We start from the raw sequence: 25,294 nt of genomic DNA on the forward strand, positions 1-25,294 counted from the left end.
AAGACGCGCGGAATTGGCCCGAGCACCCCTGCAAGTACTTCCTAGGCTCTACATTCCTTAGGAGAGCATGGCGCTTGCGGGGAAACGTAGCGTAGCTGTTCCAACCCGGTGGAGTGAGGTATTGAGTCGAGGGTAATGGGTCGAATCATGTCGGATGAATCAGTAGGTTCCATGGTGCAGGTACTTCAGTCTGTCCTGTCCATATCCAAACGTTAGATCGTACATATTGCCTTCCTCTCCTCTGTATCCGCTCTCCTTGCCATTATCCTCTTTTCTTTATCTCTCCTTTCGCGTCCACTAGGCCACCCATCTCTTCAAAATGGTACACACCAAGAAATCCCAATATAACCCCTACAACTTCCTCGTCTGCTTCCTCGTGTCGCTGGGCCAAATCGCCTTTGGACATCCCGCATCCATAATCAGCATGACACTCGGCGAGCCTCCCTTCTTACTCTACATGGGCCTGATCGACGCGGAAGGCAACGAAACCAGCAACGCGGAGGCGCTGATTGGAACCTTTAGCGGGATTTTCCAGGTACCTACCTTGCTTTTCGAGTCTGCGACTCAAGAGTGGTTTGCTGATGGAATTCGGGCTAGGCTGGAGCAGTCCTAGGCATCCTCTCCTCAAGCTACATAATGGACCGCTGGGGCCGCAAAGCCGGCTTCCGCTACTGTGCCTTCTTCTCGCTGCTCGGCGGGGCCCTCCTCTGTGGCGCGCTGAACATCACCACCTTCATCGTTGGCCGCTTCATCGCCGGATGGGGAAGTTGGGGTTTCCTGGCCGTAACGCCTACTTACTCCGCTGAACTCGCACCTCCGAGCCTCCGCGGCTTCTTCGTCGGCCTCAACGGCATCAACATCGCGCTTGGCTACGCGGTTGCCACGTACATGGGCATGGCGTTCTACTTCGCCGAGTCTGATTCCGCGAAATGGCGCGGTCCGCTTGGTATCGCGTTGATCTGGCCTGCGCTCATGGTTCTCATCACCTTTATTGTGCCGGAGTCTCCGCGGTATCTGCTGATGAAAGGGAAAGTCGAGGAGGCGAGAGAGATAACGTATAGGCTTCACAGCCTGAAGCACGACCCGGAACAGGAGTTTGCGCGGGGTGAGTTCTACCAGATGCAGAAGCAGACGGAGAGAGATCGTACGCTGGACCCCGGGTGGTGGGCCATGTTTACGAAGAAGGGATATCGGAGGCGCACGGCACTCGCTATGGGTTTCGCGTTCGTCGGGCAATCGACCGGCGTTCTCGTGATCAACAACTATGGTCCGACGTTGTATGCGACCTTGGGGTACGATACCAAGCAGCAACTCGAATTCCAATGCGGCTGGATCACCGTGGGCATAATTTTCAACGCCGTTGGCGCGCTAGTTATGGACCGCGTGGGCCGAAAACCGCTCATGCTACTCGGTGTGGGCGGCTGTTGCGTATGCCTTATCCTTGAAGCAGCCATTGTGGCCAATTTTGCCGAACAGGCTACGAACAAAGCTGCTTTGGCCGCTGGAGTTGGTACGGATCCCCTCTCTTCCTCCGAGGCTTCGTCCTCTCCTCCGCCTCTTATTTCTTTCCTCGTTGTGAGTGGTACGGTGGGTGGAGGCTAACAGCGTACAGCGATGTTCTATCTCTTCCTCGCCGTCTATAGCATGGGCGTCGACGTCGCCGGCGTTGTTTTCTATAGCGAACTCTTCCCCAACCACATCCGGGCGAAGGGCGTCTGCCTCAGCATGGCTACCGTCGCGCTCACCGACCTCGTGTACCTGCAAGCCACAACCACCGCATTCGCCAACATCGGGTGGCACTTTTACCTGGTTTTTATTATAGTGTCCGGGCTCGGTTGCATCGCTGCTTATTTCCTTCTCCCCGAAACCAAGGGGATCCCACTCGAGGAGATGGCCAGGATCTTTGGTGATACCGAGGATGTCGTAGTGTGGAGTGAAGATTTGCACGTTGACCATAATACGCATGAGCTTGTTGTGGCGGGGAGAGGAGAGAAGGTGGGCTTGGAGCATGTGGCTACGCATCAGGGAATGACGCCGGAGATTGAGAAGGAGATTGCTGAGCATCGGGAGAGGGTTACCGGGGCGTAGATGACGGTCGGCTGAGCCGGTTAGATGAGGTTCTGGGTGGTTTTGCAGATACGGGACTGTAAGAACGAAGGGGTGCCTAGATGAATGGAAGAGGAAAGGGTGATGTCTGACTGACATAAGAGATAGATTTGGTAGACAGACTATGCTGGGGTATAAAGCCATGTTGAACCCGAAACGACGACCATAATGTTGTGATGATCAGAAAGCGAAAAGGCTCCAAACCTAGCTCCTGCACATGAAATTCTCGAAAACCTCCGAGATGACCAACTATCTTTCTCATCCTTCTCTTCTGAGCCCTGAATCCGACCTTTAGACCGATTTGCACTACCCACCTCTGGGACTGTTAGCCGAGGACGTGGTGCCTTTGTTAATGAGACCCGAGAAGAACGACATGAGCTTGTCATTGTCCATCTTGTTCGGATCTTGGGCGTTCGGTGGTGGAGTCATGGGCGTCTCGGGTTCATTGGCTCTGTTTGCTTCGCGATCCTAGCATCGAGTTAGCCTTAATGCTGCGACAGCTTCGACTATGTAACGCTTTATCTGCAGCGAGCCGATTTCGCGGTCGATTTTGATTGGACTAAGAACATACCTGTAATCGCTTGACCATCTCATCGGCATTCACCTGAATTCCACCCATGTTAAATTGCACGGGGCCAATGTGCTCTTCCACAACACCAGACACGTCATCGGACCATGTCCTGTACGTCGGTTCCACGTCCTTTCGTGCAGCTTTGACCTTCGCATCATTTTCATCTTCGCGGCGTAGTACGTCAAGGACAGAGAGCTGCTCCACGAGGAAGTCCTGTGCATCTTTACTAGACACCTCGATGCCGTTGGGTTGCTTGGAGTGTAGGGCGGAAAGCGGGAAGTCGGTCTCAGGGTTCCGGATCGTGTCTTCGTATATAGAGGTCGCTGAGGGACTTTCCCCTTGCACTTCAACTGTCTGTGTGCTATTTGCCTGTGTCTCTCCGTCGGCAGCGGGTTGCCCGTTCATCAGGGGCTTCATATGCCGTGGGATGTCAATGTCGACAGACCACTTCTGGCTGACCCCTTCGACGTCAAACCCGTCCCTCAGTATCCTAATTTTGGCCCATGAGTCCCAATTGGGCGGTACGAGCACCCGGTCGCGGTCCGTAACGTTGTGCTTTAGTTGTTTCTGCTTCAGCAGCGACTTGATCCCTAGCGTCGAATGGATCAGTGTCTGCAGAGAGCCCGGCGCGGAAGGCATCGTGTACACCAAGCTGGCGCCATGCTTGAGCAGGATCGTGCGCAGATACTGCAGAATGAAGTCAAACTCTTCCTCTTTCCATCCGCGTTCCCGTTCTAGCGCTTCGATCTTATCGGCGTTCTGGCAGACGACGCAAAGAGGTATGCCGAGCGGTTCATCCCACTCCCCAAGGCCTAGTGGTACTTTTACGTTCTCCAGCGCGCTGCTTCCTTCTGATCCGCCCATTGTCCGTCCCTTGTCTTGTAGCGTCACGATGTTCTCTTCAAGCACCTCCTTCGATGCGTCGTCGAGCGAGAGAATAAGTGATCGCAGTACGCGTATCCAGTCTCGAAGCTGCCGTATCCACAGCCACGGGTGGTTCCAGTCAAGAAGTATGACCACAAGCATGTGCGGGAGTGTGCGTGGGTTTAGGTAGGGCTTGATCAGGGGGGTGAAGGAGGGTGAGGGGTTTGCGAGGAGGTAGAGCGAGAGGCGGGCGAGGATATCTAAAAGTGTTAGCAGCTTCCTTTCGGCGACAATGCACCCAGCAAAAGTACCTTCATGATCTGTGTCAAGCACATCCTGATAGGTGTAGCCCAGCGCAAACTGGTTCGCAATTGGCGCCTTCCGCCCGCGGTCCGGGGGCCTTCGATTGTTCGCCGGATCTGTTGCTACTGATTCCAGGAACTCGCGCTGTGTCTCTGGCGTGCCACCTGATCCCGCATTAGCGTTCACCCCTGCGGCCGCTTCACATGCGCATACCTAGCACTAGCAAGCTCTTCTCTGGTAGCCGCTTCCCACTTGAGATGTTGTCTAACATAGGCTTCCATATTTCCTCCTTCTCCTGGCCCCTACTCCCCGGGCGGCGGCCGGGGAAATTGGAAGTTCGACGCGCGCTCGCCATGACGGAGGTGCTTCGGGGGTCTCGAACGCGTGGGGGACGGTGATACCAGGTTCAAACGTGGATGAAGAAAAACAGGCGCAAATATTACGGCAATGGGAGGGATTCAGGAAGGCAGCGGCGCGCGCTGAGGGTGTTCGCGGGGTGTTGTGGAGGTCTGAGACCCTTCCTGGCCCATGGGAGCTTCTGATGCAGGGATCTGCGCCAAGACTGGACTTTTTAGCTTCACGGCAGCTTAACGACTTCCCCTCCGCAACCACATAGCGACACGTTCCATCCAAGCGCCGGGGGGCTAATCTTCTACTGCGCGTTTGCGACTATCCTCTCCCTTTCGCCATCTCCGCGTTGGAGCCCTTCCCGCCATGAACTCGGTTCGAGCAATCCAGAAGCTCAACAAGCGGGAGCTTGAAGCGGGTATCACCCCAGAAGGCTCCTGGCACACGGACTACCGCGATACGGCCTTCATCTATATCGGTGGCCTGCCCTACGAGCTTTCCGAAGGCGACATCATCACCATCTTCTCACAATACGGCGAGCCTGTCTGGGTAAAACTAGCACGGGACAAAGAGACGGGGAAGTCACGCGGGTTCGCGTGGCTGAAGTACGAGGACCAAAGGAGCTGCGACCTGGCCGTGGACAACCTGGGCGGCGTGACGGTCATGGAGAGGGTACTGCGAGTCGATCATGCGAGATACAAGCCCAGAGATGACGAGGATATGAGGGACAATACGATGGGAGAGCTTGACCTCGACCCGGGCAACGATTCGGATGGTGGCAGGCGGAAGAGGCGCAAGACCGAGAGCGAAAGCGACTCCGACGAAGACAGGCCGCTGCTCCCGGAAGAGATCGAGCTGGAGAAGGCGATTCAGAACCTGGATGAAGAGGATCCAATGAAGGAATCAATGGTCAAGAGGCTACAGGAGAAGGCCGATGTTGCGGTAAAGAAGTATAAGAAGATTAAGAAGAAGGAGCGCAAACACGAAAGGCGGCATCGCCGACATGGATCGAGAGATCGCGACGGTAGTAGGGACCGCGATAGAGACCACAAACGCATCAAGGATCGCGACGAGTCGGAAGACGAACGTCGACACCGGAGCTCAAAACAACGGGATGATTCAAAGGACGGCGTGCGAAACCGTCACAGGGACCGAGGTGGAAAGGACCATGGCCGGCGGGATCGCAGCCGCGAGACCCGGCGCTATAGTTCGGACGACGAGGACTATAGACGCTCCCGCTCTAAACGTTCACCGCGATGATGTCGAGCATACTACGAATCGAAGCGGCCAAGCTACAATATATACGAACCTTTTTCCCACCAAACCCATACCAGTATTTGTGCATGATCGTGTCGTCAGACAAGACAGTACTTACATCTCCTTGCTGCATCCCCTTGCTATAATAGTCTCTTAACCACGTCGTATAAACCAGTGCAACATACGTGCAGAATTCTAAGAAAAGATATCCGACAGCAAGGAATACTAGACCTCCAGTCAGAATCATTTTCCACATCCTATGTTTGTCCGCCCCCCTCCCTTCTCGCAAGGCCGATTTCTTCCGTTACATCCCACAAGTCATGCATGATTACGGATACTGTATATACACGCATATGCTTGCTCAGCTCGTCGCAAGGTGGAGAGCATGACGTCGGACTTAATACGGAGATATGCTAACCCAAACAGGCAAATACTTGCAACCCTATATGGTTGGTGTTCTCCACATTCATACCTGGTATGAACTTCCTACAACGTCTAAAGCCCAAACCTGCGACTTCTTTCCCGACTATGCGAACAGATTGGCTCGCCAGCTCCGAGGAGATGATCGATCACGGCCACCGTCAGCAAAACCTTGAAAATTCGATTACTAACATGTGATCTTACTTTAGCTCAACCCTACTTATACCCCTCTCGTCTCTCTGAAGCTATAACAGCACTTGACGTACACTTGCTCAGTATCATAAGATTGCTACTGTTCCTTACGCATAGCTACCCTTCCCGACCAGCACGAACATCACGCAGAATGTCGACTCTCAAACATACACTCCCATGGACCACCTCCCCCCTCATAATCAATGCCCCCATGGCCGGCTCCGCGGGCGGGGCTCTCGCCTCAGCCGTCTCCCTCTCCGGCGGGGTCGGCATGATTGGATGTCTCTTCAGCCTGGACGATGTGCGCAAGGAACTCAACATCGCCGCGAAAAACTTCAAAGCCAGCTCCAACCCCTCTATCTCTTCATCGAGGACGCTTCCGCTCGGTGTTGGTTTCCTAACCTTCGTGCTGAACCTAAAAGATGTCCTGCCGGTAGTTGAGGAGTTCAAACCCGCTATTGTGTGGCTGTTCGCAGCGAAGGAGTTGGACGATTATAAAGTCTGGGCGGCGGAGATCCGCAAAGCATCCCCGGAAAGCAATATATGGATCCAGGTCGGCAACGTATCTGCGGCCGTGCACATCGCACGCACGGCATCTCCCGATGTGCTGTGCCTTCAAGGTGCCGACGCAGGAGGCCACGGCTTTGAAAAGGGCTGCGGTATCATCTCCCTTTTACCTGAATCGGCAGACGCCCTCGTAAAAGAAGGACTCGGGCAGATTCCCCTGGTAGCAGCAGGCGGGATCGTAGATGGACGCGGTGTTGCCGCTGCGCTAGCGCTCGGTGCGCAGGGCGTCGTGATGGGGACGCGCTTTCTCGCCTCGGAACAAATCACAATCCACCCGGCCTACCAATCCGCCGTCCTGGAAGCGTCGGACGGCGGCCAAGTAACTAAGCGCTCCAAGCTCTTCGATGAACTCCGAGGTCCGAACATGTGGCCCGCGGCGTACGATGGACGGAGTCTTGTGGTGCAAAGTTACAAAGACCACTTGGGAGGGATGAGCATTGAGGAGATTCAGAAGCTGCATAATGAAGCTGTGAAGGAGGACGATAACGGGTTCAAGCCCGGTTTGAAGGGACGGGCTGCGATTTGGGCAGGCACGGGCGTGGGGATGGTGAAGGAGGTGGAGAGTGCGAGGGATATCGTTGAGGGTGTGAGGAGGGACGCGATGGAGATTTTAGGAAGGGTGTTGAAGATCTAAGACGGGCAGAAGGACGGGGAGAAGTCGATTTGGTAAAGGAGAGTCCTTATAGCTTTCCCCTGGGTCCCCCCTGGCTTTTGTTTGATCTCGGGTCCGCTTGGTTCAACATGATGGGCAACCGTATGCCTGCGCTTAGTTCCTGGCATCCTTTACTTCCGATGTCTTCTCCCTGTACGTTGTCAGTACTCCGATCTGCAATTATCGGACATTGGACTAGCGCACATGACACCTAAATCACCCGTGTTCAACTCCCCCTTCGTCTCCGCACACAGCACACTGCACTGCCACATTTCAGCATTACTTCGCTCTTGGCGCAGAACTCGACATACCTCATTGTCCGCCCCCAGCAAATGCTGCACGCCCTTCGGTACGACAAACACATCGCCTTTTTCAAGAACGACGGTTTCCTCAGAGCTAGGATCGTCGTAGATGCGGCGGATGCGCATCGTCAACGGCCCGCCGTCTAGGATGTAGAACAGCTCGTCAGTCGTGGGGTGTGAATGGTATACGAAGTCGCCTGGAGATTGTTAGTACGGGGCAGATGGAGAGTGCGCGGAGCGGTGGAAATGCAGAAGAAGAACCTTTTATCTTTGCAATCTTAAACTCAATAGCATCGTTCAGACTCGCTACCAGTGTGGGCTGGTACGGGGCCGGAATCTTCGAGAGGGCTTGCGGAATGGAGAGTTTAGGGCGGAAGTCTGCCATATTTTCTGTAGGAGGAATGAGGAGAGGAAGTTAGGATAGAGTGAGGAAAGATAGGGAACGCGCGGAGTTCCGGTACGGATATAAGCTTCACCTGATGTACATGCATAGGGCGTAAGCGGGGCGTAAGGCTGGCCGCAGGGGATGTCATTGGTTGGTATAAGGAGGTCTGGTAGATCATGTCCCGACTGGTTGGGCATTTGTGACGGTGTCCCTAGGTATGCTATACCGCATGCAGCCGACTGCCCCTTACTAGGAAGGCGTTCATTCTTCTTCAAAAGATATACGCCAACGAACTCCTAACTGAAGCATACTACACCTATCCATGGCGTTGAAGAGTTCGAGAAAAAAGAGGTTATAGAAGTAGATATCCAAAAGCGGGTGCTCCGGCACGGCTCTAGCCAGCATCTCAAACCAGCCATCTGGCCATCCCAAAGCTCGTCCATACGTGTCATAACTCACACTCCTCCCAAAAAACGCCGCGTTGACATCATCAAAGGGCGCATACCATCCCGAGCCGCCGTCTTGGGCAAATCCAAAAACGCCCAAAAGCACCAGTAGATCCAAATCCTAAATTACCAGCAGGCACATACGATGCACCCATTACCCTTCAATCTGTAATCATCCACCACGCCCCTCCCAGCGTACCCCCAAGCACCAACGCCGTAATAATCCCCGCGCCCGCCTTGCCCGCCGTCGTAACAGCGTTCTCGCCATAAATAGGCAATTCATCATCGCCGCCTGAACCCAGTCCAGGGTCTCCCTTGCTGGACCCACCCGTCCTTGAACTATACGGTGGCTTCACCTCTTCGATTAAATTAGCAGCTATGACGCTCAGCGCGCTCAACTGCTGCCCCACGCCGCCCTTTCCATCATAAGAATCAAAGTACCAGCGATTGCCGCACAGATAGGGCCCACCCGAGGTCGTAGATGCGCCGGTACAGGTGCGAGCGGCGGCTTTAGCGGATGTTTGGAGCAAGGGAAGGATTTGCGGGGCGGTGAAGGGGGCGAGCTGAGCGGATACGGCCAGCCAGCGGGCGAGGTACGCTTTGAACGAGACCATGTCGATGTTGCAGTTCTGTGGTGCCTCGCAGAGCTCGACCATAACGCCGCCTTTGTCTTTGGGGAAGAATACGCTTGTGTGATTTATAAAGCCTTGGAGTCGGTCTGCCCAGATTTGGCTGCCGTTGGTGTAGTTGTACATCTAGACGCGGGTCAGGATGCACCGAATATACATGACTTTGAGCGGAGGGGAAATGGTGTGAGTAAATGTAGTGGGTAAGGAACAATACTGCAAACCTACATAGGCAGCGCCGCCAATGATGATGCCATAGTTATACGTCCATTGGCTCCTGTCCGCTTCGGTGCAGTTTTTCAGCACGTCCATTCCGTCGTAAATCTGCCAGTCATCTGTGATCAAAGGCGTGCTTATCATCCAATTGAAAGCATCTTCGGCGTGTTTGGCATACGAGTCATTGCCTGTGTACAGCGCCAGCCTCGCGCCTAACTGGAACATTCCACCGTTCGACGCAAGATTCTTATAGTTCCAGCCGGGGAGCCACTGGTAGATCTGCCAGCGCAATCCACCGCCGCAGAACTCGGTATTCCAGCGACTAACGAGCTGGTTGAACACGGACTGGGCGAGGGCGAGCCATCCGGGCTGGTCGTCCGGAGGAGGGTCGAAATTATATTCTTGTGGCAGAATTTGTCAGTACACGTTGCGTAATCTCTCAATCGATGGCTCCTTACCAGCGGCGGACATGACGGTGAAGGCCCAGAAGAGCTGGTCGTCATTGCCTTCGTCTTTCGATTGGTTTGAGGGCATCTGTGCTATGTTAGGACACGACGCGTATGCCGCTTCGTCTCCCTATAATCCGGAGGCGCGCAATCTCGGACTGCAGTCTGCATACTAGATAGAACGGATTAAAAGAACAGAAGGACAGCCTACAAAGTTCTTCGCGTCTCCGATCTGATGCAAGATTCCGTCTCTAATCAGATCATTCCATGTCGAATCATTCGTGTAATACCAGTAGTCGATTAGCTGGCCGAACATGGCCCCTGCCTCCCACCAATAGTATGGCGGATACGTCAACAGGCCTGGAATTCCTGAGATAATCGCCTGGCTTTGTGGATTCGCGTACATGGACAAGAGCTCGGTAGCGACCTTCTTCGCTGCATCGCGGACCTGGTCGGGCTGCGTGGGATCTAGATCTATTGCTGAGGCCGGGGAGGAGAAGAAAGTAGGCGCGAAGAAGGTAAGAGCGGCCAAGGCTCGGGCTGGGCGGAGAAGCTTCATCGCGACATGTGTATCTCAGACTGTGTGGGAAAGCGAGCGACTTGGTTGGTTGGGCGGAATCGGCCAGTAAACGCGACAGCGAACTTATCGCGAGACGAACGAGGCAAGGATAGCGAAAGTGAGAGTGAAGAGAAACGAAACAACGAGCGAGAAGCGTGAAAGGCCAGCTTGACGTCGAAGGAATGCAGACTGGGCGCAGCAGTCCCCCGGACGTGGGGCACGGGAGCGGCTACATCATCCAGGTTCACTAGAATGCCCACCGTTGGCGAACACCCAGTGGAGAACGAGCCAATAAATTGCGACCGGAGCCCCCGTTGCGCGTATAGGGTTTCCGTTGGAGTCGTAAAGCTGACACCAGGAGTGACCTCATTGCTCATATCCGCGAGAATGCCAGATCAGGAAATAAGAGGGGGTTGATTGTGGCTGAGCAGAGATGAGGGGTCAGTATGGCGTTCAGCGGGTCGATCTTCGCCAGTCACAGCGCGTCGCCGTGATGAGGAGTCAGGATGCTGTTGACAGTCGACCCACATTTTCAATGAAGCTTTCCAAGGCGCCGTCGAAAGCTTGTGGCCCGTTGAGACTTGTCGGCTTTCGGGCGCCGGTGCAAAGCTTGATCGGCGGGCGCCAAGGCGCTAGTCTTCAAGCGGAGCTGGCGATTTATCCCGCTCGTAAATAGAAAACACCTCAGCCTTTCGAACTCTATCTTCTCTCCCTCGCTGGTGCTTCGTATGCCAAATCGCCGGCTAATTCCTTAGGTAACGAACGCACGAATTCGCGGCCAGGCAGAACTTCCATTCCTAGGGGGGGTGGACTTGTGAACGAGCTCCTCCTTTTTCGCTCCTTCGTCCGTACAGTACTCGGTGCTCGCTGGAATGTAACCCGCGGATCCCTCGAACTGATAATGGCTTAGTCGAAACCGACAGGCACGCGTAGGATGCAGCAGTATTCGTACAGAGATGGTATTACGGAATTGTCTCTTGGCGCCGTTGCCTTCAATTGAAGGGATGGGAGCCTGCCCAAGCAGCATTCACATGTCTAAGGTCACTGGTTCATTCCCCCCGTCTATCGCTCTTTCTCTTGGCCTGAGGCCTTCACGCCTTCTGCCTCTCCTGTCTCAGATCCCGGCTTCTATCCTCCAAGCATATATCCTCCCAAGCCTCCCGGCTCCTCCTCTCTTTCCCATTCTTCTTAAAATACCTCCAGTCAAGCCAAGAGATAACAAACACATACGTCTCGAGTTTCCTATCCCCATTACCACGATTAGCCCGCGCTCATCCAGAATCGAGCAACCAGGAAGGCCACTTACGTCACCATAACAGCCAATCCAACAACAACCCAGCCCATCGCGCATGCAGTGCTATTGCCCGAGCAAGCGCCCTTCCGCATCATGCTTTGCATTCCCAGGAAACACACCGCCGACCAGAACAAAATCTCCAGTCCATTCAGAATCGTATTCGCCTTCGGCGAGGCCCATTTGTGGAAACGTGAGGTGTGCTCAGTCAGGAGCTGATACGCGAGGATAATTATGGATTTGGCGCCCTAGCGGCTGTATTAGTTGCAAGGCTAGAAGAGGTGGAATTGGAAAACGGACCATAGCCAAGGCCATTGTATCGTTGCGTGTCGTGGGTCCAGATTTTATGAATATGCGGGCGACTGTTACGCCCATCGCGCCGAGAATGAAGAGCAGGGTAGCGATATGTGCCGGAAGTTTACGCCGGCTGCTGAACATAGACAATTTTTCAAGAGTTGCAAACATCGTGGGAGCTAAAAACGTGCTGCGATGAGTCCAGCCGATAATGACCTGAACAACAAACGGCAGGAAGAATTTGGTTGAATGCTAGAAAGAGCGGGCTGGTGAGAATTGAGATGATATGAGACTGAACATCTCAGGGATACAGAAGTTATATATCTCCATCCAGTTGCGTATTGGGAGATACTTGCGATGTTGAGTTTTGAGTTCACTGCACAAGTGCCAAGCCGTCGTGTTCGCACTCTGAGACCGAAACCGAGTACGACTAGTGGATACCACCGAGTGCGGCTGATAAGAACAACAACAAGCGCATACAGCTGAGCCTCTCATCTCAACGGAACATCTAGATCATCCTCGCAAGCCTAAGGCTATAGTAGCGGTAAAATCCGCCCATCGGCACCTTTTTGTCCATGCCGCTCTTCAGTACCGCCGAAATCAACCACGGACCTTGGAGCAAGCCAACCGGATCCCTCCGGCAGAACGCACCCTTAGTACGCCTGTTGCGCAGTACTGAAGATGCTCTCGGCGGCGGCAGCTTGGCGGGGGCAGTCTTGCGCATCGCATTGAGTTCTTGGTGGTTATGCCTCAGCCATCGCCGCGTCTTCAGTCTTAAAATATCCTGCATTCGTCCGCGCGACCCTCCGCGTCGCCCTCCTGTCCGCAGCCAAAGCAGCCAAAGCATGTTGCAGGCGCAATCCAGACGCGTTTGCGAACGTACTCCAACCTTCACTTATCGCTCTATCTCTGAATTTGGCGGTTTTCTTCCTCGCCATACCCTACTGTACTCTCCTTTCCTAGCCCTATCCCGCGGCCTACCTTCCCTCTCCAACCCTGCCAACTGTTAACCTCCTCCAAATATACCCGCATCCCACTCAGCCCACCCTTCTCTCCATTCACCGCCGTATCGATCCCAATACTCACCCACCTCAGCTCCTCCATCCCCCTCAACCACCCCCTATCACGACGTCCCAACCTTACACCCGGGGAGAGTCGTGAATTCAGACGCCTCATACTCTCGTTCGACTCCAGAGAAAGGAGGACGAGGCATGATGCAAGTCGCGCTGCATGTGGAGATGTGTCATCACGGGAGTCGAGGTCTATGATCTTGATGCCGGCATCAAAGAGGACGAGATTTGTGTCTATCTTGCTGGCGTCGCTGGCGATTGGTGAGGCGGCCAGGGGAGAGGATTGAAGAGTTGCCTGGATATTTTCAGAACGTCGCCGCGCCGGAGACAGCCGATATCGAACACCACCGGAAGACCGGGGGCTCAGAAGGTCGACGTCCGCGGGGTGATAGCGTGAGACCGTAGCTATGGTTTCGGTTGGCGAGGGCTAGCTGACGCAGTCTCGCCGGGAGCCATAAAGAGCGGTGGAAAGCGTTTATACGTATCAAGGACGAAGGGCGAATTCTGAACCTCGATAGAAACAGCACGCTTGGCCGAGGAAATATTGAGTAGATATTGAACACCTTCCCGTGGACTCGTCAAAAGCTGTCACAACGCGTCCCGGGTCGGATTGCAGGTTCTGCGCACACCCTGCGCCTAGGCGCACTGCGAATTCAACGTGGACGGTGGGGCAAAAACAAAGAAAACAGCTTCCGAACCTGCGGCTTGACATCCCATATCCTTTGACGATTCGGCGAACGAATGCGGCAGTGCGTGCTTGTGTAAACCTTGCCGCAACTAGCGCAACGTCTTCGACGTCTCAAAGTACTCCTTGCCTTCTCCCTTCCTCCCCACAAGCGGACATTCGAACCGCCAATCCCTCATCGTACTGCACTTGGATGACATAAGAGCTTAGTCCAAATCCATCTAACCGGAGACCCTGAGAACTCTACCTTGCTCCTCCCACGCAGGGCCGAGCTTCGCCAGGTCGAGCTCGCCGGTCGGTGTGCAGTATGCATCCGCGATGAATTCCCTCATACGCAACATTCGTCGCATGTCCATGCGCAGCGCAACATTCACAAACCCTATCTTCACATCTACCCTACTAGACCGCCGATCTACGCTCATGCTCGCCGCACATGCTTCCGTACTTTCTTCTCTCTTTCGCCTCTCTTCTCATTGGCCCTCACTTCCTTCTCCTACCATGCTTCTCCTACCACGGGCACTCCACCTCCCGCAGAGACACGTCATAGCAAGGGGAGAGCGAACGGCTAGACACAGAACAGTACGTTCGAGCCTAGGCAGATTCCGTGCAAGGATAGTTCCGCTGGTTTAGCGTTCTCTACGCAGAGGGGAGGCAGCGGCAGCGGTAGCGGCGAAAGCGGATAGAGGAGGCGAAGAGGAAAGGGAAGAGAAAGAGGAGGGGGCGGGCAGGGAGAAAGCTCGGGAGACGGGTATGTGGAGGGAGAAAAACAAGCAGAGAGAGAAAGAGGGGGGCGGGGACTGGAGGATGCAATGAGCAGCTATACTGCTCTTGAAACCCCTCACATTCTAAATACACCCCACGAAGTCTCATTCTCAACCCCGATATTCTGTCCTCCGCAAGCCATCTGCAATCCAATACCCAGCACCCTCCTCGTATGTTCGGGCGGAATAATGCCATCATCCCAAAGCCGGGCAGAGCCAAACGTAGCCTCGCTCTCGCGTTCTATCCTAGCTTTGAGCTCCGGATCCGCTTGCTTGCCTACCGCCTCCATGACCGAGGATAGCTGTTCGGCGCCCATGACGGACGTGCGAGCGTTAGGCCAAGTGAAGAGCAGGCGGGGTGAGTAGGCACGGCCGCTGTATTTCTGTCAGCTTTTGTACGGAGCAAGGGCTAGAAGAGCTGAACGATGAAGATAGAAGACGCATCACATACCACATGCCATAATTGCCCGCGCCAGCGCTACTGCCCACCACCACAGTAAACTTCGGCACCTCCACACAACTAACCGCCGTAACAAGCTTCGCACCGTTCTTCGCAATACCGCCTTTCTCCGCATCAGCGCCCACCATAAATCCACTTATATTCTGCAAGAAAATCAACGGAATCTGCCGTTTGCCGCATAGCTGTACAAAATGCGCGCCCTTGAGGGAACTTTCGCTGAAGAGGATACCATTGTTGGCCACGATGCCGACAGGGTGCCCATAGATTGTGGCAAAGCCCGTCACTAGCGTGGAGCCGTAGGCGGGTTTGAATTCGGAGAAGCTGGAACCGTCGACGATGCGGGCAATGATTTCGTGGATGGGGATTTGGCGGCGGAGATTGGTGCCTACAATGCCAGAGAGCTCTTTGGTGTCGTAGAGGGGCTCTTTGTATGTTGGCTGCGTTGACGAGAGAACGGACTGCTTGCGGTGCCAGTTGAGGTTGCCGACGCTCCTCCGGGCTAGGACGAGCGCATGTGCATCATCGACTGCTAGATAGTCGGTAACGCCTGATATCTCGCTATGAAGCTTTCCGCCTCCCAGCTCTTCCGCAGAGACAACCTCGCCAGTCGCAGCTTTCACGAGTGGTGGTCCAGCGAGAAAGATGTGGCCTTGGTTTTCCACAATGATGCTCTCGTCGCTCATGGATGGCACATAGGCACCACCAGCGGTACACGGTCCCATCACTACGCTGATCTGTGGGATACCCATGCCCGACATTCTTGCTTGGTTATAGAATATGCGGCCAAAGTGGTTGATGTCAGGGAAGACGTCGGCTTGGTGGGGAAGATTGGCGCCTCCGGAGTCTACCAGGTAAATGCAGGGAAGGCGGTTCTCCTGCGCAATTGCTTGCGCTCGCAGATGCTTCTTGACCGTGATGGGATAGTACGTCCCTCCCTTGACCGTAGAATCATTGGCCACAACCATGCATTGAACACCGTTCACGGTTCCAATGCCCGTAATGATACCGCCTGCAGGTACCTCTTCGCCTGGGTACACATCGTATCCCGCCATTTGACTCAATTCCAGGAATGGTGTGCCAGGGTCGATCAACGCCGTGATGCGATCCCTAACAAGCATCTTTCCCCTTTGCACATGTTTATCCCTCGCCTTCTGGGGCCCGCCTTGCGCAATCTTGGAATGAAGCGTTGTCAAGCGTTCCATCGCCTCGTCCATTTGTCTCTTATTCTCTTTGAAGTCCTCGGAGCCTGTGTCCACCGCAGTCGGGATTACGGATACGGCGTCGGCATGGTGCGAATGCGTATATGTCGCAATGCTACGCGAATTTTGACTGAGCGCGAAACGGTGTGGACGAGGCAATGCCTGGGAGACGGAGGGTATGAGAGGGCATTGTGATCGGGAGCGCAGCGCAATTGACGGCCGAATAGAGTGCCTGAGCAATGTCAGGGCTTCGCGAGAGGGCGCTTTTGGAGCCATTGTGAAGCCTAGTATCTTCTTCTGATGGTGTACGTTTACTCCGCGAGGAACGAGAGCTAGAGTGGCAGTTGGAAGGGTGAAACCGCGAACGATCGGCAGGCTGCTTTATCCCCTAGTTCTAGAGGCCCTGGAAGCACTCTCAGACGCGGACAGACCGAGAACCAAGAGTTATATGTGAGCGTTCTCCAGGCGGCAGGGGGAAAGAAGAATTGAGCGCTGCCCTTGAATTGTTACCGCGGCTGAGCGTGGAAGCTGGGGATGACATCGAGAGCCGCCTGTAACCGAACCGCGGGTTGAATGTGGGGAAATGCGCTAGCCGGGAGGCACGAAAACCATCCCTTCCGCAAATCGCATTTCACAACAATGTTTCCTTGAGATTCTTTATTGCAAGTAAGGCCTATATACAAGAGAGTTATAAGGTCGTTTGTAAGATGATGTAACTCCAAAGTTCCCATTATCGACTTGACCGCTTGAATTGCTACATTTGTGGAATCACCTCCCGAGACGAAGCCGCGGTCAAATCCTGGGCCTCCTGCTTTTGTTGCTCACAGCTCTGTTAAGGAGACAGCAGGCAGTAACAATGATGCCGCCGTACCCATCTGACTTTCCAGTCCCTTCGCCGTGGCATCTTTCCTTTACAACTTCCCTTCAACCGGCTCCTCCACCACCTGATCCAACCCCTCATACTTGGGAATATCTAACTCATACTTCTGTGCCATGGCCGGGCTCAAGAACCTCCCGCCCAGAAAGTGCCTCCCCTTGAACCACTTCACCAGCGGCTTCGGCGCTGTCAGCGAAATCAACGCTTCAGGCATGAATCCCTTCCCAGGCCCCGAACCCGGCGGACCCTCCTCAATGTTCCAAGAAGAGGGCGCGTCGACAGCGAGGACCGGAATCTTAGTGTCGCGCAGGGCTTCGATGACCTTGGGGAACGGCTCGCGGACCTCGCCTGAGAAGGAAAAGCCGAAGATGGCATCGACGATGTGGTCGGTCTGGCTGAGCGCGCTGGGGAAGTCGTCTGTGAAGGGGACCTTGAGGTCTTCGAGTTGTTTCTTCAGGCGCTGGTATAGCTCGTTCTTGCTCTGCTTGGGATAGTAGATGGTAGGTTGGTATCCATAGTGGAACAGATGCCTTGCGGCCACGAGTCCGTCACCGCCGTTGTTTCCCGGGCCGCAAGCAACTAGGATTCGGCGTCCCTTGTTGAGCGGTTGGAGCTTGAATACTGGACATGCATGTTAGCTTATAGCTGTTGCAAGCGGAGAAGGGCTGCTTGATGATGAAGCATGATCCGAAAGTATGATAAGAGAGGAAGTATTACCTGCTTGTGAAACTGAAAGGCCCGCAAGCTCCATCAACTGATCAATCGAAAAGGCACCCGCCGTCATGAGCTCCTGGTCAAGCGCTGCCGCGTTCTTCGCCGAGAGTGTCTACTATTATTAGCTTTGATTCTTGTCGTTGTGGGGGCAATATCTTACTCGCAGAGCCATGTTTAATAGCCCTATAACTTGATTCCAGAGATTGTCGAGAGTGAGGTGCGAGTTTTGGATGGAGCTCCTTATAAGGTGACGTGATTACATCACTGCTTCGAAATGTCCAAAAGCAGTTCGCAGCATAATACCTTCACGCTTCATTACTCCCCGACATGCATCATACAGCTTCACTCCCCTTACTCCTAAACCTTGTCCTATTCAGCTCGATCATTTAATATATACGTAGTATATACCTACGTATGTAGAGTTCGTGAAGGGGGCCCGTCACGTGCCCCTCCGTTCTCACGGCAATTCCTCGGCCTGAAGGCCAACCGCATGTTGAACTTTTGCGACCGCAAAGCTCAACGACGCAACATATCCCACCCACACGATGGTCCTCCGCATACGCCTGGCCCGCTTCGGCAAGAAACATTCCCCCTTCTACAACATAGTCGTCGCGCACGCCCGGTACGCCCAGCTCCCTCTGACCCAACCATAGAACCTCCCTCACCATTCTCCCATATCCCACCCCGACCTGCACATCTCGCGATTGCAGTCCCAATTGCCAGCGCACTGCCTTCACAACTCTATCTATCCTTAAGGGCGATTGCTAAAACGCAGACAGGACAGCGCGCAATTCCCGCCCCCTCGAAGTCCTCGGGACCTACGACCCGATTCCCAAGCCCCCGCGCCCAGGCGACACGCACGGCCGGCCGTGGAAGGATGTTAAGCTGGACATATCGCGCGCGAGGTACTGGGTTGGCGTGGGTGCGCAGCCGAGTGATACGGCGTGGAGGTTGTTGAGTATGGTATGTCCAGTATCTCTTTCGACTACGATGCGGCCGCTTCTGTTGGGATGTCGCGTCGGTTGAGTGGAATGGGAGGGTGCAAATTAGAATGGAGGGTGGTTTCAAAGGGCAGAAGGGAGGCGCGGAGAGGACCATTGGGATTGCAAAATCAAGAGGAATTGGATCGCTAACAGCTCGTCCAGGTCGGCATCCTCGAGCCGCAGTACCGCATTTCCCAAATCCAAGGCAAAGTCATCAAAGCGGACTCCGCCGCAAAATCCCTAATACCACCCTCTACATCCCCATCCGCCTCCGCGGCTCCCAGCGAAAGCGTGGGCGAACCTGCAGAAGCAAAAGAGGAAGCTTGAGGTAGAGAGCGGGATTGTATAGCAGTGTAGTAAGAGAAGAGCCACTGTAGATGAAGCATCACATTGCATTACCAGGCGTTCAGGACCAGCACCTCGGAAGGAACTGTAGAATAGTATCATAGTCCTTTTGCTTAGGACATGTAAATGTTGTAACAAAACCAAAGTATCAATCAAAAAGGCGAACCCCAGGGAGGTATCTACCAACGCTCCCATCTAGACCAGCCAACGCCACATACAAAACAACGCCCGTAAATGCCGCGATATGCTCCTGAAATCACAACCCAAAGGGATGATACAATACCCGCTTCTTAATGCGCTGCCGCCACCAAAAAGGTATTCGTAACCAAACAAGTAACCATAACAATAACCCCATAGACCGCCAAACTCAAACTCAGCGTCCGCAATAATCCCCTCCTCCAATTCCGATTCTTGTGCGCGTCGCTCATGACATAGCCCTCCGCATCTGCGCTGTCAAACTCATCCTCGTCGTCCTCATCTTTAACAAGCCGCTGGTGGTGCGCGGAATCTGGGTCGGAGATCTTGTAGTAGAAAAGGCCGGGCAGGATGAATGAGATGGTAGTGGAGCCCGTGGAGCCGACGTACGCGAGGACTTTCTCCAGCGACGAGACAGTCATAGCGGTTATGAAGGAGAGGACGATGAGGATGGTGGAGATGATTGCGAAGCGCACATCCCCCATTTCAGTCTTTACACTCTGCTTAGGCGAATTGGTCAGCAAGGTATTCCTCGACGGACTAGCTTCGGTCTGCGTCTTGCGGCGGGGTCGCCATTTCAGGCATGCATCGATGCTCGCGCGGCAGGGGTGGATTTGTAAGGGGTAGGAAAACATGACGAGGATGACGATGGCGAGGCGCCCGATGGTGGAGGCTGCGGCCGTGGGGTACATGGAGACGATGTTGCCTTTGATGTTGTCGCCGTAGGAGAGGTAGCCGGTGATGCCGGTGAGAATATAGAGGGCGCAGGCTCCGCCGATGGAGGCGAAGATTACGGAGGTGGTGCGGAAGTGCGAGTTGTCGGCGATTTCGTTGAGGATGGAGAACATCTGAAGCTCGTGTTAGGATAGGAACAATTTGTGAAGCCTCCATATTTTCATCTGGGAAGGTGAAGTGGGAGAAGCTTGAGAACAATTAAAGCTGAATTTTGACGGACGATTGTAAGGATAAGATGGAAGACACTCACGTTCTGATGGCATGTGTATGCGAATACAATGACGGGGAAAGCAGCCAGGACCGGAACAGGGCCAGCCCATTGGAAGACTCGGACGTCTCCGCGGTCAGCGAGAGTGTCGCCCTTGATGTAGTGGGCTACGACGAGAATAACGAGATACGCAATAGAGCACAGAGCAATGACGCTCGTGTACTTTAGAGAATCCAAACGTCGAAGAAACGACAGAGGGATAACGATAAGCCTGCGACAATTAGCGGATGGCGAGCTTCTTCCTTGTCATAGTATGACCATACATGAAGGCAGTAATCCAGAACTGCCGGTCAAGCAGGAATGAGATGTCGATTCCAGGCGCAAACCCGCGGACAACTCCAGGCATCAGATCCCCGATGATGATCAGGTAGCTCACGGCTACACCGAAGCACTTGATCGCGATGGCGGCGTCGAAGATGATGGACAGGTTCGGGTACGTAAGTTGCGATAGCGCATTGAAGGATACGTGCCCGCGATCGACATATTTTGCACATCGGGTCTGGAGGTAGAGGCCGAAGCCAGAGGTGATGCCGGCCCACGCGATCACGAAGATGCCGAGGAAGATGCCCATCTTTGAGAGCGCAGAGGGCATGGCGAGCAAGCCCGCGCCAAGGACTGCCATCATTTAGCCTTCCAGAAACGCACATAGAGATATCTGACCGTACTGGTATTGACCAAGTTGATAACGCTCGATATCCAGGATGCCTGGCCTAAAAATCCCACGTCCTTTTTGCCTCTGCCGCGCCTGCTCCCGTTAGCGGAACCCTTCTCCAGCAGCTCGACATCTGAATCTGACCTCCTCCCTCTCAGCGAACCGGTACTCGAGGACATGGGATCGGTATCATTCGGCTCAGGCCCGATGGCGGAATAGCCAGCCATGCTGTCGGGAAGAACTACGGGGTCCTGGTAATCGCGCAACCATGCGTCAGGAAGCGGAGCGTTCGATACGGTGCGATCGGTGAATAGGGAGAGCAATACGCTCAGTAGCAGGCGAAGATGCAGAACAGCGGCAGGTGAAGACTGCTGAGGTCGAGCGCTGACGTTGGCAGATAGCATCGCCAAGCCCGTGCCGAAGCCGAAGAGCCGCGCTAGAGATTGCAGGCACGCGCCCGCGTCTGGTGGGCAAGTCACGGCATAACACAACACATCTTCTGACCGCGCCATGGACGAATACGAGGAGGCCGTACTGTTCACCTTTGCCTTGCTGGAGTCGAGGCTGGACCGCCTGGAGTACGTTCTGGGCGGGATACACAAGCCCGCTGAGGAGAAGCCGAAGACGGTGCCTGAGCGCATACATCAGATTGAGAAGGACCTCAAAAGGCTGTCGGACAAGACGGCACTGCTCAACGACGCCCAAGAGCTGAGTATGCATTCAGCTCTACGAGTAGGAGAGCATTGGGCTAATGTGCCAACAGTAAACAAACACAAGGACATCCTCAAGCCGGAAGAGGAGAAGGACGATGCTGGACTCGATACGACGCAAAAGGCAGTCATGGTGGTCGAACGCGCACCCGGCTTTGCGACTACCGCCTCGCAGCTGAAGGCGCTTGACGACCAGCAAATACCGCAGACCGACGGCTTCGCAAAGCTCGCTAAGCTCCGCCCGCGCATTGCCGAAGCAGAGGACCGCCATCTACAACAAGCTCTGGAGATTTCATTGCTGAGGAAGAGAAGTGGTCTGTTGGTTCAGAGGGTTAAGCAGATCCACTTCCTCGGGGCCGGCCGCGTCTGGGTGGAATGGCACAAACGGCTTATGAATTCCGAACGGACAGTCGTGCGCACTGCCTTCAAGCTCGGGCAAGAGATCGAGGAAGAGGGAGCGAAGGAGGAAGAAGCATCTGCATCCTGAGGCAGGCCTCGATTTGAACGGGGCTGTGTTGCTCAGCCTTCGGTTAAGTCCAGTTGCGCCCTAGAAGGGATAGCAGTCTCAGATGATGCACTATAAGGCCGCTATTTGGAAGAAGTGCGGATGGCCTTTATTCCGCTGTAACTGTCCTGTAAGAACGTCACTATCACCATGGTCGCGCCCCACTAAGCGGGAAGCTGACAGGTGCCAGGCTTCCCATGCCCAGGCTCCCCTCAGTTCCAGGCTTATCACAGTAGAGAAGCCATGATGAGACATTCACGATAGCGTCCGCCCTTGTGGAATAGGGAAACGTGTCCGCCACGAGCCCTTGCTTCGGTTTGAGGTTAGACGACCATCTGTAAGGGCCGGAAGGGAGTTCACCGGAAGCACAATGGATATATTCTCACAATGGATATATTCTTTCGTATCAAGTTCATGCTTGATCACGCTTTTCGAAATGGAGCGAGCGGGGGAGTTGCTGTTTGAGAGACCCCTGCAGCACATTGCTGCACTCAAGACGCACATATTGAGCGCACTATCCACCCCACCCCACACCCCGCTACTAAGCTACCGGTATTCGGTGGTAACAGCAGCCGGCTATGACGAAGGACGAAACGCAGTCACGCGCAGAGGCAAGAAACTTGGATTTTCAGGAACTGCAAGGGCGGCTGCTTCGAGGCGGGCGGCGGAGGCTGGTGACGAGATAGGCTGCTTCAGGCAGCTCGCGAGTGTCAGGAACGCTGAATATGCTATGAGGCATGGGACAGATGGAGTGGTGATTAGCGCCCATGGGTTGTAGTCTGGCTGCAGTGATGAATTTGTGATGTGAGGTTGCGACACAGTGTGAGAGGCCCGTTTCATCGCCGTCTCAGACGCACCGAGCGATCCGATGGAGGTGCAGACGGGCCTGCATGCAGACAGCGGCTGCCAGAAGGGACGATCAACACGTGCAGCTGCTGTGCTGGCGTCCAAGGCGGAAGCATGCGGCAATAGTAGTGGAATGGCACCTGGGCATCTGGGAGACGAGCTGGGGGCGCAACAGGGGGGCGGCGCGCAGCAATTAGGAACAGCTGCTCCGTTCCGTGGTTGCAATCAAGGCGCTACAAGTCATGTACACGAAGAACGAGGGGCAATACTTCTCCTTTTCTGCGTCTTCTCCGGATCTGTGGTCGAGGGAGGAGTTCGGTGCCAGAGACGGGCATGGCGCATGAGCGAGCAATTAGCCAGATAGCGCCACATGCCGGCCGGGCGGTGGGCGGCGTGGCGCGCGAATCACAGCCTCTCCGCGCGGCTGGCCCTGATTATTGCTGATATCTATGCGGGCGCGCTGCTGCACCAGTGCACACACACACATTAGCCGGCCCCGTCCTCGCTTTCTCCTCGCTGCTGCTGCTGCTGCTGCTGCTGCTTCTGCTGCTGCTCCATTGTCCTGTCCGCCGCCGTCTTGTGTGGATCCCGCGCCGCGCTACCAAGAGCGCACCGCTTTGTCTCTGCTTTGGCCGCCTCGGGCTGCTGCTTTGCGCGCAAGCCACGGCTGACGTGCTGCCATTTTAATCTCCAGGCCTGCCGGTGCCAGTGGTTCAGCGTCGCCGCCCGTCTGGCCAATCGCCCACCGCGCCTCGGGCATAGTGAAACGCACTCGCCTGCCTCCTCGTCCTCGTCGCTCCTCCCAAAACCACCGACATCCCATCCACGCCTCTGCACCGCACACACCGAGCCGCCAGCCGTCACAGCGCCCGCGACCGTCGCCCTTCCCTCTGGCTCTGGCGTCCCCGGCAACCCGCCTGCACCACAACAAACCAAAAACCCACCCAACAGTCACCGTCGCTCGTCGCCGTCCGCGCCCGCTCCCCGTCTCCGGCCAGACGTCCACCGCTCGCGCCTCCGCTTTCGCATCCTCGTACCAAAGCACCAGCTCGCCAGTCTCGAGCGCCGTCTATAAGCCGGCACCACGCTCCTTAGCTCCTCCAGCGCCCTTAATACCCCCTTCGTTCCCCCCGCGCGCCGCTGCTCTGGACTTATGCCCTCGTACGGCTCCCTGGGCTCGCCATCGCTTCGCAAAATGGAAAACGGATATGGAAACCACGGGCGCTCGTCCTTCTCCGTCGGCCGCATCATCGGCGACCCCTTCGCCCTGGCCACCATCTCCATTGGCATTGTCAGTATCCGCCGCTCTGACTCCTGTGAGGCTGAGGCACTAACATCGTATGACAGCTCGCCTGGATCATCGCCTTCGTATCCTCGATAATATCCGCCGTGCGCGGCGGCTTCCCCAATTTCGCCTGGTGGACCCTAGTCTTTATGCTGTTCTGCATTGTCGGCGTCACCGTCACCGTTGCGTCGGATTCTGAGCGGACATATCATGTTGCTGTAGGTGCAATCGCAACCCTATGCATGCTCTTGCTAATCCGTGCAGATTGTGGGCTTCCTCGCAGCTGGCCTCGTCTTCACCACCTCTTCCGTCAACTCGCTAGTGTACTCGGCTGTCGCTGCCTTCGAGGCGGCCGCTGCTGGCTTCATCCTGCTATCCATGATTGCGGTACGTTCAATCCCGGACCGCGCTTATATGTGCAGCCTTGCAATCACCCGTTCAATTGGAGATCCTGCACATGCCACTTGACCTTGAAAAGCAGAGTACTAATGTCTGCTAGATCGTCTGGATCTTCTACTACGGATCACAGCCCCAGGCCAGCCATCGCGCATTCGTTGACTCATACGCCCTGCATAAGGAGACCCCCGGTTCGCGCTCTTCCCGCCAAATGTCGAACAACTACGGCGCCCCGCAAGTCCCGCCTCAAAACACCGCCCCCCAAATGTATACGTCGGCGCAGCTGAACGGCTTCGAGACCTCCTCTCCCGTGTCCGGATATCCAGGAGGCCCCGTCGGTGCAGATGCAAGAGGCTCCTCGCAACCGCGCTTCGGCGGCATGAACACCACCCAGACGCCGACCAACGAGGAGCAGCAGCAGGAAGCATCCATCGAGTACCCGTACCGCGCAAAGGCCATCTACAGCTACGAAGCGAACCCCGACGACGCCAACGAGATCAGCTTCCAGAAGCACGACATCCTCGAAGTGTCCGACGTCAGCGGCCGGTGGTGGCAGGCCAAGAAGCCTAACGGCGAGACGGGTATCGCGCCAAGCAACTACCTCATCTTGCTATAGAAGAAGACTGGATCTATCTTCTGTCCTTCTTTCCTGTCTGTCACGACCGCACGATGACCATTTCTTTAATTACTCATTCGCTTCTTCAGACGCTCATCTCACGGTTCATCTATGTTGCATGTACTGAAGAGGTGGGCGATCTGCTAC

At 55.1% G+C, this 25,294-nt stretch overlaps 13 protein-coding genes across 13 annotated transcripts; 5 read left to right on the forward strand and 8 right to left on the reverse strand.

Moving 5' to 3' along the window:
• Nucleotides 1-141: 141 nt before the first annotated feature.
• On the forward strand, nucleotides 142-2,088 carry BU26DRAFT_481997 (general substrate transporter; the record flags this gene model as incomplete). Its single annotated transcript, XM_033825757.1, has 3 exons — nucleotides 142-535; nucleotides 598-1,510; nucleotides 1,613-2,088. Exons 1-3 carry the CDS (start codon nucleotides 320-322, stop codon nucleotides 2,086-2,088), a joined length of 1,605 nt encoding a protein of 534 aa, XP_033686403.1. The 5' UTR covers nucleotides 142-319.
• Nucleotides 2,089-2,180: 92 nt separating this feature from the next.
• Nucleotides 2,181-4,346, reverse strand: BU26DRAFT_454627 (uncharacterized protein). The gene is made up of 4 exons (XM_033824866.1): nucleotides 4,058-4,346; nucleotides 3,853-4,008; nucleotides 2,678-3,801; nucleotides 2,181-2,574 (listed from the first exon to the last, which is right to left on the reverse strand). Exons 1-4 carry the CDS (start codon nucleotides 4,197-4,199, stop codon nucleotides 2,413-2,415), a joined length of 1,584 nt encoding a protein of 527 aa, XP_033686404.1. The 5' UTR covers nucleotides 4,200-4,346; the 3' UTR covers nucleotides 2,181-2,412.
• A 107-nt stretch (nucleotides 4,347-4,453) lies between these two features.
• Nucleotides 4,454-5,757, forward strand: BU26DRAFT_518057 (RNA-binding domain-containing protein). Its single transcript, XM_033828723.1, has one exon. The coding sequence runs from the start codon at nucleotides 4,559-4,561 to the stop codon at nucleotides 5,450-5,452; it is 894 nt and encodes a 297-aa protein (XP_033686405.1). The 5' UTR covers nucleotides 4,454-4,558; the 3' UTR covers nucleotides 5,453-5,757.
• A 187-nt stretch (nucleotides 5,758-5,944) lies between these two features.
• Nucleotides 5,945-7,640, forward strand: BU26DRAFT_518058 (inosine monophosphate dehydrogenase). Its single transcript, XM_033828724.1, has one exon. It carries the CDS (start codon nucleotides 6,273-6,275, stop codon nucleotides 7,260-7,262), a length of 990 nt encoding a protein of 329 aa, XP_033686406.1. The 5' UTR covers nucleotides 5,945-6,272; the 3' UTR covers nucleotides 7,263-7,640.
• Nucleotides 7,395-7,967, reverse strand: BU26DRAFT_563342 (uncharacterized protein; the record flags this gene model as incomplete). The annotated part of the gene is made up of 4 exons (XM_033833156.1): nucleotides 7,395-7,431; nucleotides 7,485-7,543; nucleotides 7,592-7,779; nucleotides 7,844-7,967. 4 exons carry the CDS (start codon nucleotides 7,965-7,967, stop codon nucleotides 7,395-7,397), a joined length of 408 nt encoding a protein of 135 aa, XP_033686407.1.
• A 607-nt stretch (nucleotides 7,968-8,574) lies between these two features.
• BU26DRAFT_422890 (glycoside hydrolase family 76 protein) lies at nucleotides 8,575-10,017 on the reverse strand (the record flags this gene model as incomplete). Its single annotated transcript, XM_033823487.1, has 4 exons — nucleotides 8,575-9,168; nucleotides 9,268-9,656; nucleotides 9,714-9,789; nucleotides 9,913-10,017. The coding sequence occupies 4 exons, from the start codon at nucleotides 10,015-10,017 to the stop codon at nucleotides 8,575-8,577; spliced, it is 1,164 nt and encodes a 387-aa protein (XP_033686408.1).
• Nucleotides 10,018-11,562: 1,545 nt separating this feature from the next.
• Nucleotides 11,563-12,016, reverse strand: BU26DRAFT_563344 (uncharacterized protein; the record flags this gene model as incomplete). The annotated part of the gene is made up of 2 exons (XM_033833157.1): nucleotides 11,563-11,799; nucleotides 11,852-12,016. 2 exons carry the CDS (start codon nucleotides 12,014-12,016, stop codon nucleotides 11,563-11,565), a joined length of 402 nt encoding a protein of 133 aa, XP_033686409.1.
• A 1,352-nt stretch (nucleotides 12,017-13,368) lies between these two features.
• Nucleotides 13,369-13,772, reverse strand: BU26DRAFT_282284 (uncharacterized protein). The gene has a single exon (XM_033821527.1). It carries the CDS (start codon nucleotides 13,625-13,627, stop codon nucleotides 13,400-13,402), a length of 228 nt encoding a protein of 75 aa, XP_033686410.1. The 5' UTR covers nucleotides 13,628-13,772; the 3' UTR covers nucleotides 13,369-13,399.
• Nucleotides 13,773-14,406: 634 nt separating this feature from the next.
• On the reverse strand, nucleotides 14,407-16,528 carry BU26DRAFT_454639 (methylmalonyl-CoA carboxyltransferase 12S subunit). Its single transcript, XM_033824867.1, has 2 exons — nucleotides 14,813-16,528; nucleotides 14,407-14,736 (listed from the first exon to the last, which is right to left on the reverse strand). Exons 1-2 carry the CDS (start codon nucleotides 16,294-16,296, stop codon nucleotides 14,439-14,441), a joined length of 1,782 nt encoding a protein of 593 aa, XP_033686411.1. The 5' UTR covers nucleotides 16,297-16,528; the 3' UTR covers nucleotides 14,407-14,438.
• A 297-nt stretch (nucleotides 16,529-16,825) lies between these two features.
• Nucleotides 16,826-17,839, reverse strand: BU26DRAFT_482013 (apolipo protein A-I binding protein-like protein). The gene is made up of 3 exons (XM_033825758.1): nucleotides 17,772-17,839; nucleotides 17,615-17,723; nucleotides 16,826-17,518 (listed from the first exon to the last, which is right to left on the reverse strand). Exons 1-3 carry the CDS (start codon nucleotides 17,781-17,783, stop codon nucleotides 16,932-16,934), a joined length of 708 nt encoding a protein of 235 aa, XP_033686412.1. The 5' UTR covers nucleotides 17,784-17,839; the 3' UTR covers nucleotides 16,826-16,931.
• A 98-nt stretch (nucleotides 17,840-17,937) lies between these two features.
• BU26DRAFT_518067 (ribosomal protein S16) lies at nucleotides 17,938-19,126 on the forward strand. The gene is made up of 3 exons (XM_033828725.1): nucleotides 17,938-18,233; nucleotides 18,391-18,574; nucleotides 18,757-19,126. The coding sequence occupies exons 1-3, from the start codon at nucleotides 18,157-18,159 to the stop codon at nucleotides 18,919-18,921; spliced, it is 426 nt and encodes a 141-aa protein (XP_033686413.1). The 5' UTR covers nucleotides 17,938-18,156; the 3' UTR covers nucleotides 18,922-19,126.
• Nucleotides 19,022-21,414, reverse strand: BU26DRAFT_518068 (vacuolar amino acid transporter-like protein 6). Its single transcript, XM_033828726.1, has 5 exons — nucleotides 20,934-21,414; nucleotides 20,803-20,882; nucleotides 20,401-20,752; nucleotides 20,120-20,348; nucleotides 19,022-19,982 (listed from the first exon to the last, which is right to left on the reverse strand). The coding sequence occupies exons 1-5, from the start codon at nucleotides 21,299-21,301 to the stop codon at nucleotides 19,230-19,232; spliced, it is 1,782 nt and encodes a 593-aa protein (XP_033686414.1). The 5' UTR covers nucleotides 21,302-21,414; the 3' UTR covers nucleotides 19,022-19,229.
• A 2,424-nt stretch (nucleotides 21,415-23,838) lies between these two features.
• BU26DRAFT_282452 (high osmolarity signaling protein sho1) lies at nucleotides 23,839-25,219 on the forward strand. Its single transcript, XM_033821528.1, has 4 exons — nucleotides 23,839-24,141; nucleotides 24,198-24,353; nucleotides 24,400-24,522; nucleotides 24,635-25,219. Exons 1-4 carry the CDS (start codon nucleotides 24,004-24,006, stop codon nucleotides 25,145-25,147), a joined length of 930 nt encoding a protein of 309 aa, XP_033686415.1. The 5' UTR covers nucleotides 23,839-24,003; the 3' UTR covers nucleotides 25,148-25,219.
• Nucleotides 25,220-25,294: the final 75 nt, after the last annotated feature.

Source organism: Trematosphaeria pertusa (genome assembly GCF_010094035.1).
Source record: "Trematosphaeria pertusa strain CBS 122368 unplaced genomic scaffold BU26scaffold_5, whole genome shotgun sequence".
Taxonomy (NCBI): Eukaryota; Fungi; Ascomycota; class Dothideomycetes; order Pleosporales; family Trematosphaeriaceae; genus Trematosphaeria; species Trematosphaeria pertusa.

Bases quoted from the DNA above. Each gene is read 5' to 3' on its own strand.
- BU26DRAFT_454627 (XM_033824866.1), bottom strand. From the start codon at position 4,199: ATGGCGAGCGCGCGTCGAACTTCCAATTTCCCCGGCCGCCGCCCGGGG. The intron at 4,009-4,057 runs GTATGCGCATGT...ATGCGGGATCAG, and splicing joins GAAGAGCTTGCTAGTGCTAG to GTGGCACGCCAGAGACACAG. The intron at 3,802-3,852 runs GTACTTTTGCTG...TAACACTTTTAG, and splicing joins GCTTGACACAGATCATGAAG to ATATCCTCGCCCGCCTCTCG.
- BU26DRAFT_518057 (XM_033828723.1), top strand. From the start codon at position 4,559: ATGAACTCGGTTCGAGCAATCCAGAAGCTCAACAAGCGGGAGCTTGAA.
- BU26DRAFT_518058 (XM_033828724.1), top strand. From the start codon at position 6,273: ATGGCCGGCTCCGCGGGCGGGGCTCTCGCCTCAGCCGTCTCCCTCTCC.
- BU26DRAFT_282284 (XM_033821527.1), bottom strand. From the start codon at position 13,627: ATGTCAAGCCGCAGGTTCGGAAGCTGTTTTCTTTGTTTTTGCCCCACC.
- BU26DRAFT_454639 (XM_033824867.1), bottom strand. From the start codon at position 16,296: ATGGCTCCAAAAGCGCCCTCTCGCGAAGCCCTGACATTGCTCAGGCAC. The intron at 14,737-14,812 runs GTATGTGATGCG...ACAGAAATACAG, and splicing joins GCGGGCAATTATGGCATGTG to CGGCCGTGCCTACTCACCCC.
- BU26DRAFT_482013 (XM_033825758.1), bottom strand. The intron at 17,519-17,614 runs GTAATACTTCCT...ATGCATGTCCAG, and splicing joins CCTTTCAGTTTCACAAGCAG to TATTCAAGCTCCAACCGCTC.
- BU26DRAFT_518067 (XM_033828725.1), top strand. From the start codon at position 18,157: ATGGTCCTCCGCATACGCCTGGCCCGCTTCGGCAAGAAACATTCCCCC. The intron at 18,234-18,390 runs GTACGCCCAGCT...AAACGCAGACAG, and splicing joins ATAGTCGTCGCGCACGCCCG to GACAGCGCGCAATTCCCGCC. The intron at 18,575-18,756 runs GTATGTCCAGTA...CAGCTCGTCCAG, and splicing joins CGTGGAGGTTGTTGAGTATG to GTCGGCATCCTCGAGCCGCA.
- BU26DRAFT_518068 (XM_033828726.1), bottom strand. From the start codon at position 21,301: ATGGCGCGGTCAGAAGATGTGTTGTGTTATGCCGTGACTTGCCCACCA. The intron at 20,349-20,400 runs GTATGGTCATAC...TAATTGTCGCAG, and splicing joins TTCTGGATTACTGCCTTCAT to GCTTATCGTTATCCCTCTGT. The intron at 19,983-20,119 runs GTGAGTGTCTTC...CACGAGCTTCAG, and splicing joins CATACACATGCCATCAGAAC to ATGTTCTCCATCCTCAACGA.
- BU26DRAFT_282452 (XM_033821528.1), top strand. From the start codon at position 24,004: ATGCCCTCGTACGGCTCCCTGGGCTCGCCATCGCTTCGCAAAATGGAA. The intron at 24,354-24,399 runs GTAGGTGCAATC...TAATCCGTGCAG, and splicing joins AGCGGACATATCATGTTGCT to ATTGTGGGCTTCCTCGCAGC. The intron at 24,523-24,634 runs GTACGTTCAATC...AATGTCTGCTAG, and splicing joins TCCTGCTATCCATGATTGCG to ATCGTCTGGATCTTCTACTA.